The sequence below is a fragment of the Prionailurus viverrinus genome, chromosome D1, assembly GCF_022837055.1.
Source record: "Prionailurus viverrinus isolate Anna chromosome D1, UM_Priviv_1.0, whole genome shotgun sequence".
Lineage (NCBI taxonomy): Eukaryota > Metazoa > Chordata > Mammalia > Carnivora > Felidae > Prionailurus > Prionailurus viverrinus.
This window is the reverse complement of record NC_062570.1, coordinates 106,317,425-106,330,924: the sequence shown is the minus strand read 5'-3', so window position 1 is coordinate 106,330,924 and position 13,500 is coordinate 106,317,425. Positions and strand designations below refer to the sequence as shown.

Here is a 13,500-nt window from a genome sequence, read left to right as displayed (position 1 = left end):
GGTAGCTCTTTTTCTAAGCTTTGCTTTTGTTGCTTTTTCCAAGAGTTAGATCGTCCTGTCCAGTGTAGTAAGCCACTAGTCACATGTGGCTGTTGAGCATATGAAATGTGACTCATCTAAATTGAGACGAGAGTATAAAATACACACTGAATTTTGAAGACTTAGTATGGGAAAAGAATGTAAATTAGCCCCGTAATTTTTTCATAATGATAACGTATTGAAATGCTATTATGTATTACATATGAATAGATTTAATGATTTAAATAAAACATATTAAAATTAATATCACCTTTGGGCTGCCTGGGTGTCTCAGTCGGTTAAGCATCCAACTTCAGCTCAGGTCATGACCTCACAGTTTGTGAGTTTGAGCCCCGCTTTGGGCTCTGTGCTGACAGCTCAGTGCCTGGAGCCTGCTTCCGATTCTGTCCCCTCTCTTTCTGCCCCTCCCCTGCTCATACTCTGTCTCTGTCTCTCTCTCAAAAATAAATAAAGCATTAAAAAAACATTAAAAATTAATATCACCTTTAAAAAATACAGCTACTAGAAAAAATTGTACATGTAGCTGACATTATGTTTCTTTTGGGCTCTGCTGGTCTACAACAACCTGCGTTAGGGATAAGTAATTTTTTTTCTTGCTGTAAAATTTCATATGGGTGGTTCTAGAGATGTTATGTGATTTTAGTTCCATAAAAATGCTTCAGGGGTCATTTAACTTGTATAGTCAGATATTTTTCCCCTTTGGGGGAAATTTTTTTTTTTCAAGTTTTTATTTAAATTCCAGTTAGTAGTTAACATACAGTGTAGGGGTGCCTGGGTGGCTTAGTTGGTTGAGTGTCCAACTCTATCTGACTCTTGATTTTGGCTCAGGTCATGATCTCAGGGTCATGGGATTGAGACCCACGTCAGACTCTTAACTGAACATGGAGCCTGCTTAAGATTCTCTCCCTCTGCCCCTCTCCCCACCTCCCCCAGGGTGCTCTCTTTCTAAAATAAATAACACCAAACATACAGTGTAATACTGGTTTTCGGAGTAGAAGTTAGTGATTCAACACTTACATACAACAACACCCGGTAGTCATCACAAGTGCCCTTCTTAATACTCATCATTCATTTAAACCATGCCTCTGCCTAGGAGGAGAATTTAAATTTAGTTTTATCTAAATCAGTGGGAATATAGGCTTACAGTGCCAAATTGTGTGTGTTTTGTGTTATGTGCATGCACGTATGTGTTATTTTCCAGGAATTCCTATTCTAGTGATCATGGTGCATCTTATACCCATGGGCCTTATACCCATCAGAAGGCCCGGGTCCTACCAGTCTTCCTACCTGATTAAGCCTGTCCTTGGAAGAGTGATGCTTTTCGGTCCCAGAAAAGAATCCTGGAACCAGGTATAGTCCTCAGCCCAGCTTGTAATAAGCCCTATTCCCGAGGAACATGGAACATTAATCTTAACATATTGTCAGACTTCATATTAGGCAGTCTCAAGCCAGTTTTCTATATTCATAAAATACACTTTCCCCCAAACATTTTTATTTTGAAAAAGTTCTAATACAGGAAAGTTAAAAGAGAAATACAATGAACATTTATATATCCTTCAGAGTCCCCAATTGTTTAAAAAAAAATCGCCACGTTTCTTTAGTTCTACATGTATTTTTTGGAGTGGAATTATTTGAAAGTAATTTGCATATCATGATGTTATCCCTAAATATTTCAGCACACCTCTCCTAGGAATAAGAAATGACCTTACCACTAATATATTGTCTTACTTAAAGAAAATTACAGTAATTCCACGGTATCCAATGTTAACTTTTCCCCAAATGTTCTGCATAGCCTTTTTTCTGACTTTTTTCAATTCTGGATTTAGTTCAGGTTTATGCATTGCGTTTGTTATGACTCTTTAGTCTCTTTTCACCTAGAGTAGAGGTCAGCACCTGACAATCCATGTGCCAAGTTTTACTAGCCACCTGTTTTTGTACAGTTCACCAGACAAAAATAGCTTTTACATTTTTTTCTGTATCATTGAAAAAAAATTTACGGTAAAGTTCACCTAACATAAAAGTAACCATCAACCATTTTAATGTGCACTATTCATTGGCATTTGGTATATTCAATATGTTGTGTAACCATCATGTCTTTCTAGTTCCAAGACATTTTAAGCACCCAAAAAAGAAACCTTTTACCATTAAGCGGTCTCCCCATTTTCTTTCCCTGCAGCTTCTGCTAAGTACTAGTTGCCTTTCTGTCTCTGGATTAACCTATTTTGGATGTCTCATAGAGATGGAACCATAACGTGACCTTTTATGTTAGCATGTTTTTAAGGTTTGTTCACATTGTAGTGTGTATCAGTATTTCATTCTTTTTTATGACTGAATAATAATCCACTTTGATAAAGGTATATCACTTTTTGTTTATCCATTCATCTGTTGATGGACTTTCGCATTGTTTCTACCTTTTGGCTATTTTGAATAGTGCTGCCATGGGCATCTGTGTATAAGTATTTGTTTAGATACCTGTTTTTAGTTCTTTGGTTTTAACATTTTTAAATGGTTGGAAAAAAAATCAAAAGAATAGTATATCATGACATATGAAAACTATATGAAATTCAAATTTCAGTGTCCATAAATAAGCCATGCTTATTCATTTGTGTGTTGTCTATGGCTGCTTTTATGCTTCAGTGGCAGAGTTGAGTAGTTGTGATAGAGACCATATGTCCCACAAAGCTTAAAATATTTTCTCTCTGGCCCTTTATAGTAAAAGTTTGATGACTCTGAACAGTCTATCTTTTTGTTTTTGTGACATTGATTATTTTTAAGTTTGTTTATTTGTTTAGAAAGAGAGCACGTGGGGGAGGGGCAGAAAGAGGGAGAGAATCCCAAGCAAGTTCCACATGTTGTCAGCACAGAGCCCGACTCGGGGATCAATCCCACAAACCATAAGATTGTGATCTGAGCTGAGATCAAGAGTCAGATGCCCAACTGACTGAGCCACCCAGTCACCCTGTGTGTGTGTTTAATAAGACTTTATTTTTTTTAACATTTATTTATTTATTTTGAGAGAAAGAGCAAGCAGGGGAGAGACAGATAGAGGGAGAGAGAGAATCCCAAGCAGGCTTCATGCTGAGCCCCAGGGCTCAATCTCACAACTGCGAGGTCACAACCTGCACCCATACCAAGAGTCAGATGCTAAACCAACTGAGCCATCCAGGCGCCCCTAATAAGGCTTTATTTTTGAAGCAGTTTTAGATTTCAGAAAAATTGAGCAGGAAGTAGAATTCTCACATACCCCTTCTCTGCCCCCCAGTTTCTCCTGTTAACATCTTGCATTAATGTGGTACATTTGTTACGATGAACCTACATTGACACGGTATTATCACCCAAAGCCCATAGTTTACATTAGAGTTTGCTCTTTGTGTTTATAATTCTTTGGGTTTTGACAAATGTATATGGTTATGTATTTGCCATAAAAGTATCATACAGGATAGTTTCACTGCCCTAAAATTCTATTATGCTCCATTTATTTATCCCTTCCTTTCTCTGTTTTCCTCTCCCCCTCACACCAGCAGCTAGAGATATTTTTATTCTCTCTGTAGTTTTGCCTTTCTAGCATGTCATATAGCTGGAATCCAAATACAGTATGTAGCCTTTCCAGGCTGGCCTCTTTCACTTAGTAATATGCATTTAAGGTGGCTCCATGTTTCTGTGTCTTGAGAATTCATTTCTTTTTATTGCTGAATAATATTTCATTGTATAGCTGTACCACCACAGTTTGTTTATCCATTTACATACCGAAGGACATCTTGGTTGCTTCCAAGTTTTGGCAGTTATGAATAAAACTCCTATAAATGTTTGCAGGTTTTTTATGGACATACATTTTTTAAAAACAGGCTATTTTTTAGAGCTGTTTTAGATTCGTAGTAAAATTAAGTGGAAGGTACAGAGTTCTCATATACCTCCTGCCCTGCTATGTGCACATAGCTTCCTCCTCTATCAGAATCACACACATCAAGTGTTATATTTATTAACACTTAATGAACCTACAATGACATTAGTCCCAAAGCCTATAGTTTACATTAGGGTTCACTTTGGGTGTTATACACTGTATGGATTTTGGCAGATGTATAATGATATGTATCCACCATTACAGTATTACACAGAATAGTTTTCATTCTGATTCTTGAAAATCTGTGCCCTGCCTACTTATCCCTTCCTCTCCATATCCTCTGGCAACCACTTACCCTTTTACTGTTTATAGTTTTGCCTTTTCCAAAAATGTCATATAGATGGAATCATATGGTATGTAGATAGCTTTCTCAGATTGGCTTCTTTCACTTAGTAATATGCATTTTAAGTTTCTTCCGTGCCTTTTCATGACATAATAGCTCATTTCTTTTTAGTGCTGAATAGTATTCCATTATTTGGATGTATCACAGCTTGTTTATCCATTTACTTACTGAAGAACATCTTGGTTGCTTCCACATTGTGTCAATTATAAGTAAAACTGCTATAAACATTTGTGTGCAGGTTTTTGTGTGGACATGAGTTTTCACTTCCTTTTGCAGATTTTTTTTTTTCTGGTTGTGGCTTATCTTTTCATTCTCTTAACCGTGTCTCATGCAGAGCAGTTATTTTATTATTATTATTTTTTTAATGTTTATTATTTTTGAGAGAGAGAGACAGAGAGGAAGCAGGGGAGGGACAGAGAGAGAAGGGGGGAGACACAGAATCTAAAACAGGCTCTAGGCTCTGAGCTGTCAGCACAGAGCCCGATGTGGGGCTCGAACCCACGAGCTGTGAGATCATGACCTGAGCTGAAGTTGGGCGCTTAACCAAACTGATCCACCAAACTGATCCATCCAAACTGCCTTGGGATTGTGGTTTTGTTGTTGTAGCTAGAAACTTGTTGCCAAATCCGATGTACCTAAGCTTTATCTTCTAGAAGTTTTATAGTTGCGTGTTTTACCTTTTAGTCTCTGATCCATTTTGAGTTTTTGTGTAATGTTGTATAAGGTCAGTATTTGTATTTGGGGGAAGGATATGTATATCTAGTTGTTCCAGGAAAAGTTTCTGAAAAGATTTTTTTTCCACATTGAAATGTTAAATTGTCTTTGGCCCTTTGTCAAAGATCAGTTGACTATGCTTGTATGAGTGACATTATCATTTAAAATGAATTTGTCTGGGGGCTCCTGGGTGTCTCAGTTGGTTAAGCATCCGACTCTTGGTTTCAGCTCAGGTCATGATCTCTCGTTTCCTCTCGGAATCTGCTTGGGATTCTCTCTCTCCCTCTTTCTCTGCCCTTCCCCCACTCGCACTGTCTCCATAATCCTGGAAAAAAAATGTAAATGAATTTGTTTCTTCATTGTATAGTTTGTTTTCCTAAAATGTATTCCTTGTAAACTGGAACTTGGGTCTAGAGGATTAGATTCACATTAAACATTTTGGCAAGAATGCTTCCTAGGTGACAGAACACTTCAAATAGTATCAAGTTGGGAGGTACCCAGTATTAGAGTGTCCCACTGGTAGTGATGGTTAAGATTGATTAAGGTAGGGTGCTTGGGTGGCTCAATTGGTAGAGTATGCGACTCTTGATTTTGTGGTCATGAATTGGAACCCCACCTTGGGTGTAGAGATTGCTCTAAAAAAATCTCCTTTCTACTCCTGAAACCACTATTACACTATGTTAACTAACCAGACTTTAAATAAAAATTTGAAGAAAAAAAAAAGATTGGTTAAGGTGGTAACTAACCGATCTTTCCATTATAAAGGTATATTTTTCCCTTTGCAATTAGTAAGTAATCTGTGTGGTCATACTTTAACCATATAACAAATGAATATTTGAATCTATATTTGTCAGGCATGTAGTAGGTTCTGAAGAGACAACAGTAAAAAGAAAGATTTCTACTCTCACAGAATTTGCCTTTTTCCCCCTCTAGGTTTCAAGACAGTAGTGGGATTGGGTCTATCCTTGGAGAGGGATGCATTTGCATCTTAGGGTATGTTGATAACAGAAAATTATATCATTGCAAAAGTATTTGCCAGTAAGTACAGAGTTTCAGTATGAGATGATGCAAAAGTTCGGGAGATAGTGTGATGGTTACCTAACAATATGAATGGACTTAATGCCATTGAACTACATGCTCAAAAATAGTTAAAAAGATAAATCTTATGTTGTATACATGTTACCACAATTTTTAAAAAAGTATGTGCCATTATAATTTTCATCAAGCTTCCTATTGGTCTGTTTGGACTAGTTGGGAGAGAAACTTTCTGAAACAAAATTCTATAGTATATTTCTGGTAAAGAGAAGAGGCAGTGGTTTTATATCTCACCCACTGCCTTCAGTAGAGTTTGTCTTTGTAGTTTCTCAGGGAAACCATTGAGACCTCTGGGTGTCCTGGATTGTTCCCAGGCTGTGGGTGGAGCTTCAGCTGTTGGTAGACTGGCTCTGCCTTTCACTATGTGCTGTTTCCATTTGTTGCAGTTCACCAGATGCAGGCCTGCCTTTGTCAGGATACCAAGAGAGATCTGCAACTTGAACCATTGTCTGCATGCTGCAGTTTTGACCCAAGAAACCCTATAGAGTCAGGATAAGAGCAGTAACCATAATGCCAGTGATTTTTGGAAAGTGATTTTTGGCCAGTTTGCTGTGAAGGAAGTATAAGGGCAAGAGCTCAAGAGCACCTTTATTTGTGGCTGATGGAGTTTGGATAACCTCTCTCGCCTTCCTTTTTCCCTGAATTGACTGTGGAAGAGAAGGTAGTAGGAAAGGCTTTAGCCATGGCTGTAGCATGATGTGGTAAGGTGAACTGTGACTTTCTTCAGTCTATAGAAGTTTTATCCATCTGAAACCTTTAATTGCCTTCATGTTGGAGAATGTGTAACTTATCATAAATTCTCAGTTTTTAGTCTACAGATTGTAGGTTATTTGTATGGCCTTTGCTTTGGCAGAATTGGAAATTATGTTGTTGTACAGTGTTTTCAGTTTTTGACCTGCAGTAGGAAATATATTCTGTTACCACCTAGTACTTTGCATACTAGATATATGTAACTAAGTAGAAGTTTCAGGAAGTGGAAGTGTACTACGTTTTCTGATCTTTTCCATTTCATTCTGTCATTTCATTTTTCAAAAATGCATATATGACTTAAATCGATTTTTATAACTCACGGTTTAAAGATGATTGGTGTGGGGGCGCCTGGGTGGCTCAGTCAGTTGAGTGTCCGACCTCAGCTCAGGTCATGATCTCAGAGCTCGTGAGTTCAAGCCCCGCGTCAGGATCTGCGCTGCCAGCTCAGAGCCTGGAGCCTGCTTCGGATTCTGTGTCTCCCTCTTCTCTGCCCCTAATCCACTCGCACTCTGTCTCTGTCTCAAAAATAAATAAACATTAAAAAAAATTTTTTTTTAATAAATAAAGATGATTGGTGTGGAACAGTGGTTCGCAAAGTGTGGTATATAGTCAGGGTTCTTTTATAGGGGTCTGCAAAGTCCAGACTATTTTCATAGTAATGTTAAGATGTTACTTGTTTTTTTTTCTTTCTCATTCTCTAATAAGTGGAGGTTTTCCAGAGCTACATGATGTGTGATGGCATTACATGCAGGGCTAATGACATGTATATTTGTCTATTCTTGTATTTTCTATAATTTCCTAAAGTAGTAGGATATAAATGTGCCTTTTTTCAGATACTAAACTCCATTTTCAGTACTCATATTGTCCTTTTACTTTTGATTATACCTGCCTGCTATAATCTCTATAACCTCATTGTGGTCTAGTGAATCATTACTTTGAAATCCTAAAGTTTTCCTTCAGCCTATGTGGAAATGTAAGTACAGTTTGTTGTCTTGTTTTGCAGTTTTATATATTTAGAGAATTCCTGGGGCACCTGGATGGCTCAGTCTGTTAAGCACTGATTGAAGCTCAAGTCATGATCTCATGATTTGTGAGATCAAGCCCTGAGATCAGAGCCTGCTTGGGATTTTCTCTCTCCCTCTCTCTGCCCTCCTTTGCTTGCTCTCTTTCTCTCTTTCTCAAAATAAATAACATTAAAAAATAAATGAAAGTTAAAAAAAGATAATTTCTCAGTTTTAATTGTGATCAGTAAGTATTGACATAAATATCCCATATTAACAAAAGCTGTTTGAGGTCCTCTAATTTTTAAGAATGTAAGGGGTTCCTGAGACCAAGAAGTTTGAGGGTTAAGAATGTAGACTTGGGGGGGGCAATGCCTGGGTGGCTCAGTAGGTTGGGCATCCCACTTTGGCTCAGGTCATGATCTCATGGCTCATGAGTTCAAACTCCATATTGGGCTCTGTGCTAACAGCTCAGAGCCTGGAGCCTGCTTCAGATTCTGTGTCTCCCTCTCTGTCTGCCCCTTCCCTGCTCACACTCTGTCTCTCTCGCCTTCAAAAATAAACATTAGGAAACAAAATTTTTTTTAATGTAGACCTGGAGGTGGGGGAGGTCACACTTTGTATGTGTGTGGTTTAAAAATACACACACACATACACACACATATATACATATTTGTATGTGTGTGTATATGTAAGATCTGTACTCTTAAGTTTTTAACTATACAGTGTTCACTGTAAGCACAGTGTTGTACAATAGATCTAGAGATTTTTCATCTTGTGTAATCGAAACTTTATACACATTGAGCAGCAACTCCCTCTTTTCCCTCTTCCCCCAGCCCCTGGTAGCCACCATTTTACTTTCTGCTTCTGTGAGTTTGACTAGAATGTAGGCCTTTTTGTAACTGTTGGACCTAGACTGAAATCAAGTTACCTAACCTTTTTGATTCTTAACTTTCTTTATAACTAAAATTGACATTTTATTATCTTTCTTCATAAGGCTGTTGTGAGGATTAAATGAGCTAGAAAAATGGCCTTGAAAATAAATGCTTAGGATATAGGAAACATTCATATGTTATTATTATTATTATTATTATTATTATTATTATTATTATTGAATATGTAGTAACATCTAGCCACATTGATATTTAGCTGTAGTTTTTTTTTTTTTTTACATTTTATTTATTTTTGAGGGAGAGAGGGAGGGAGACAGAGCACAAGTGGGGGAGAGGCAGAGAGAGAGGGAGACACAGAATCCAAAGCAGCCTCCAGGCTCTGAGCTGTCAGCACAGAGCCCAACGCGAGGCTCGACCTCACATACTGCGAGATCATGACCTGAGCCGGAGTCGGATACTTAACTGACTGAGCCACACACGCACCCCTTAAAATTTTTTTTAATGTTTATTTTTATTTTTGAGGGACAGAGAAAGAGAGGGCAAACAGGGGGAGTAGAAAGACACACAGAAGCAGGCTCCAGGCTCCGAGCTATCAGCACAAAGCCTGACGCGGGCGTTGAACCCATAAACCAGGAGATCATGACCTGAAGTCAGATGCTCAACTGACTGAGCCACCCTGGCACCCCTTAGCTGTAGTCTTTCTTTCTTTTTTTAAAAAAAGGAAATAATTTATTTTAGTATTTTTATTATACCATTATGTATCTTTTTTTAACGTTAATTTTATTTTTTAATTTATATCCAGGTTAGTATATAGCGCAACAATGATTTCAGAAGTACATTCCTTAATGCCCCTTACCCATTTAGCCCATCTCCCCTCCCACAACCCCTCCAGTAACCCTCTGTTCTCCATGTTTAAGAGTCTCTTTTGTTTTGTCCCCCTCCCTGTTTTTATGTTATTTTTGCTTCCCTTCCCTTGTGTTCATCTGTTCTGTGTCTTGAAGTCCTCATAAGAGTGAAGTCATATGATGTTTGTCTTTCTCTGACTAATTTCGCTTAGCATAATACCCTCTGGTTCCATCCAGGTAGTTGCAAATGGCAAGATTTCATTCTTTTTGATTGCCAAGTAATGCTTCATTGTATGTGTATATACCACATCTTTATCCATTCATCCATCTATGGACATTTGGGCTCTTTCCATACTTTGGCTGTTGTCGGTAGTGCTGCTATAAACATTGGGGTACACGTGCCCCTTCGAAACAGCACACCTGTATCCTTTGGATAAATACCTAATAGTGCAATTGCTGGGTCATATGGTAGTTCTATTTTTAATTTTTTGAGGAACCTTCATACTGTTTTCCAGAGTGGCTGCACCAGTTTACATTCCCACCAGCAGTCAAAATAGATCCTCTCTCTCCACATCTTCGCCAACATCTGTTGTTGCCTGAGGTGTTAATGTTAGCCATTCTGACAGGTGTGAGGTGGTATCTCATTGTGGTTTTGATTTGTATTTCCCTGATAATGAGTAATGTTGAGCATTTTTTCATAGGTCAGTTGGCCATCTGGATGTCTTCTTTGGAGAAGTGTCTATTCATGTCTTTTGCCCATTTCTTCACTGGATTATCTGTTTTTTGGGTGTTGAGTTTGATAAGTTTTGTATAGATTTTGGATACTAACCTTTCATCTGTCATTTGCAAATACCTTGTCCCATTCCGTCGGTTGCCTTTTAGTTTCCCTGATTGTTTCCTTCGCTGTGCAGAAGCTTTTTATTTTGATGAGGTCCCAGTAGTTCATTTTTGCTTTTGTTTCCCTTGCCTCCGGAGACGCGTGGAGTAAGAAGTTGCTGTGTCCAAGATCAGAGAGGTTTTTGCCTGCTTTCTCCTCAAGGGTTTTGATGGCTTCCTGTCTTACATTTAGGTCTTTTATTCATTTCGAGTTTATTTTTGTGTCTGGTGTAACAAAGTGGTCCAGGTTCATTCTTCTGCATGTCGCTGTCCAGTTTTCCCAGCACCGCTTGCTGAAGAGACTGCCTTTATTCCATTGGACATTCTTTCCTGCTTTGTCAAAGATTAGTTGGCCATACGTTTGTGGGTCCATTTCTGGGTTCTCTATTCTGTTCCATGGATCTGAGTGTCCTTGTGCGAGTACCATACTGTCTTGATGATTACAGCTTGAAGTCCAGTAGCTGAATTATTTCTTAGCCACACTCACCTGTGTGAAGCTGGATTGACTAAACTTCTCATTCTCACTCTGCTCTTCCCTTTGCCTCTAGACTTTTCTTAATTAACTGAGTTTTGTTTCCCAAATTGTGAGCTTCTTGAAAATAGCAGCTCTCTTCTATTTCTTTCTGTTGTGTCTTAGTACTCAGCCTTCAGTAAGCACTCAAGACGTGTAAGTCCTAGTACAAAGACCATGGGACACACAGGCTCGGAATTCCCATTAGGGTGGTGGTGGGAAAAGAGCTTTTCAGGTCCTTCTCCTGATTGTTTACTCTGTCTTAGGAACTTTCCTCCACTGCCGAACAGGCTTCCTAAGAAGTCTAATGAAGGATGAATTATAATTATTAAATAATATCGATTTCATTGGTTAATTCCATTCCTCTTGGCAGTATGAAGTTCAAACATAATTATCATATTTCTCACCTGGGTTTCTCTCATTACAGTCCAACAATACAAGAAAATTATAATAATAGATGCCAAATAATTCATATTAGGGTGATTTTTAAAAAAATTTTTTAATGTTTATTTTTGAGAGAGAGAGCGCACGCGGGACAGGGGCAGAGAGAGCAGGAGACACAGAATCTGAAATAAGCTCCAGGCTCCGAGCTGTTAGCACAGAGCCTGATGTGGGGCTCAAACTCATGAACCATGAGATAATGACCCGAGCCGAAGTTGGATGCTTAATGGACTGAGCCATCCAGGTGCCCCCTCAGATTAGGATGACTTAATTCTTATTGTCTAGTAGGTATAGATAATGATTACTTTTTTTTTTTTATAATGATTATTGCTAAAGCCCCTGATATTTGGAGCGACACAGGCAAAGATGTATGAATGTTGCTTAAGCCTTTTATTTTTGTTGATCATTCCTCTTCTCTCCAAGTCTACTTACAGCCTTCTGCTCTAGTCTTGACTGTCTTGATATCCAGAAACTTATTCTTAAGCACATTGCTACTCTTTTCTTCTGTTCACATTTGAGCATCCCTTCAAGCTCTCTGTACCCAGAAATCAAGAACAGAACCCACTCTGTTGTTTAGAGCAGAGGCTTCTCCCAAATTACACCTTCTAGAAATGACCATATTAAATTGCTGGCAGTGACGGGTGGAGAGAATGAAGTTGTTGGATTTCATAAAATTTTATCCCTAGGATTAGATATTTGGTGTGAGGAGATTTAGAGATGGTGGAATCAGAAGAGAGCTTCTGAAAGGGATGGACTTAGAAAGCTTATTAGAGGCATACTACTTGGGATGATAAGAAAATCTTATTTGATGTTTAATGCTATTTGAGAAGAGGCATATGAAGTATGATTTGTCTCTAGCCACATAGACCATTCTTTTTGGAAAAGATAGTTGGTTTCTCAGTCCAATGTTGATTCATGTTCAAAACCATAATTGCTAATATTTTTTGAGCATGTACTAGCTATTTTTTATTTCACTTAATCCTCCTACAGTCCTGTGCAATGACTTCTGTTAATTAAGCAGCTCATATATAGTGAGAGGCTCAACCATGAGCCTGATTTGAACCCTGGAAACCTGGTCCAAACCCTAGCACTACTCTATACGGCCTCTTTTTTTTTTTTTTTTAATTTCTTAAAATGTTTATATACTTTTGAGAGAGAGAGAGAGACAGAGTACAAACGGGGGGGCTGGGGGGCAGAGAAAGAAGGAGACAAAGAATCCGAAGCAGGCTCCAGGCTCTGAGCCATCAGCACAGAGCCTGACGTGGGGCTTGAACCCATGAACTGTGAGATTATGACCTGACCCAAAGTTGGGCACTTAAACAACTGAGTCACCTGGGTGCCCCAGGCTCTTGCTTTTTTTTTTTTTTAAGTTTGTTTATTTTTTTTTTTTAATTTTTTTTTCAACGTTTATTTATTTTTGGGACAGAGAGAGACAGAGCATGAATCGGGGAGGGGAAGAGAGAGAGGGAGACACAGAATCGGAAACAGGCTCCAGGCTCTGAGCCATCAGCCCAGAGCCTGACGCGGGGCTCGAACTCCCGGACCGCGAGATCGTGACCTGGCTGAAGTCGGACGCTTAACTGACTGCGCCACCCAGGCGCCCCAAAGTTTGTTTATTTTTGAGAGAAAGAGTGCATGAGAGTGTGCTAGCAGGGGAGGGGCAGAGAGAGGGAGAGAAAGAATCCCAAGCAGGCTCTGTGCTGTCAGCATAGAACCTGATGCCGGTCTTGATCCCACAATGTGAGATCATGACCTGAGCCAAAACCAAGAGTCAGATGCTCAACCAACTGAGACACCCAGGCACCCATAGCCTCTTTTTATGTATAGGGCACTTCACAGTTTATAGAATAGTTGTACATTTGTTCTCATATAAACTTCACAAGAATCCTGTGCATCAGGTGAAATTTTTGACATTTTCACCTGATGAAAAGGCATCTTAGGGAATTTGAAGCTCAGTGTGGTGGTACCTATACCCAGGCCCACACCCGCTTCTTAGTTCAGTTTCTTTGTTCTCACTATGAATTGCTAAAGATAGTAAATAATAGAGTCATATCTGAAGGTGAATTTGTTAAGAATTTTAACTTGGCTGAG

The 13,500-nt window shown here is 38.8% G+C and overlaps 1 protein-coding gene across 3 annotated transcripts in view; it reads left to right on the top strand.

Annotated features, from left to right (window-relative positions):
- KDM2A (lysine demethylase 2A) overlaps nt 1-13,500 on the top strand; it is a 113,751-nt gene that overhangs the window by 32,328 nt on the left and 67,923 nt on the right. The window contains exon 2 of one of the 3 annotated variants that reach the window (XM_047823474.1): nt 1,241-1,389. The exons of the other annotated variants lie outside the window; for them this stretch is intronic. Within the exon in view, the coding sequence (XP_047679430.1) occupies nt 1,241-1,389 (149 nt within the window). The remainder of the gene's footprint in view (nt 1-1,240; nt 1,390-13,500) is intronic. 3 annotated transcript variants of the gene reach the window in all.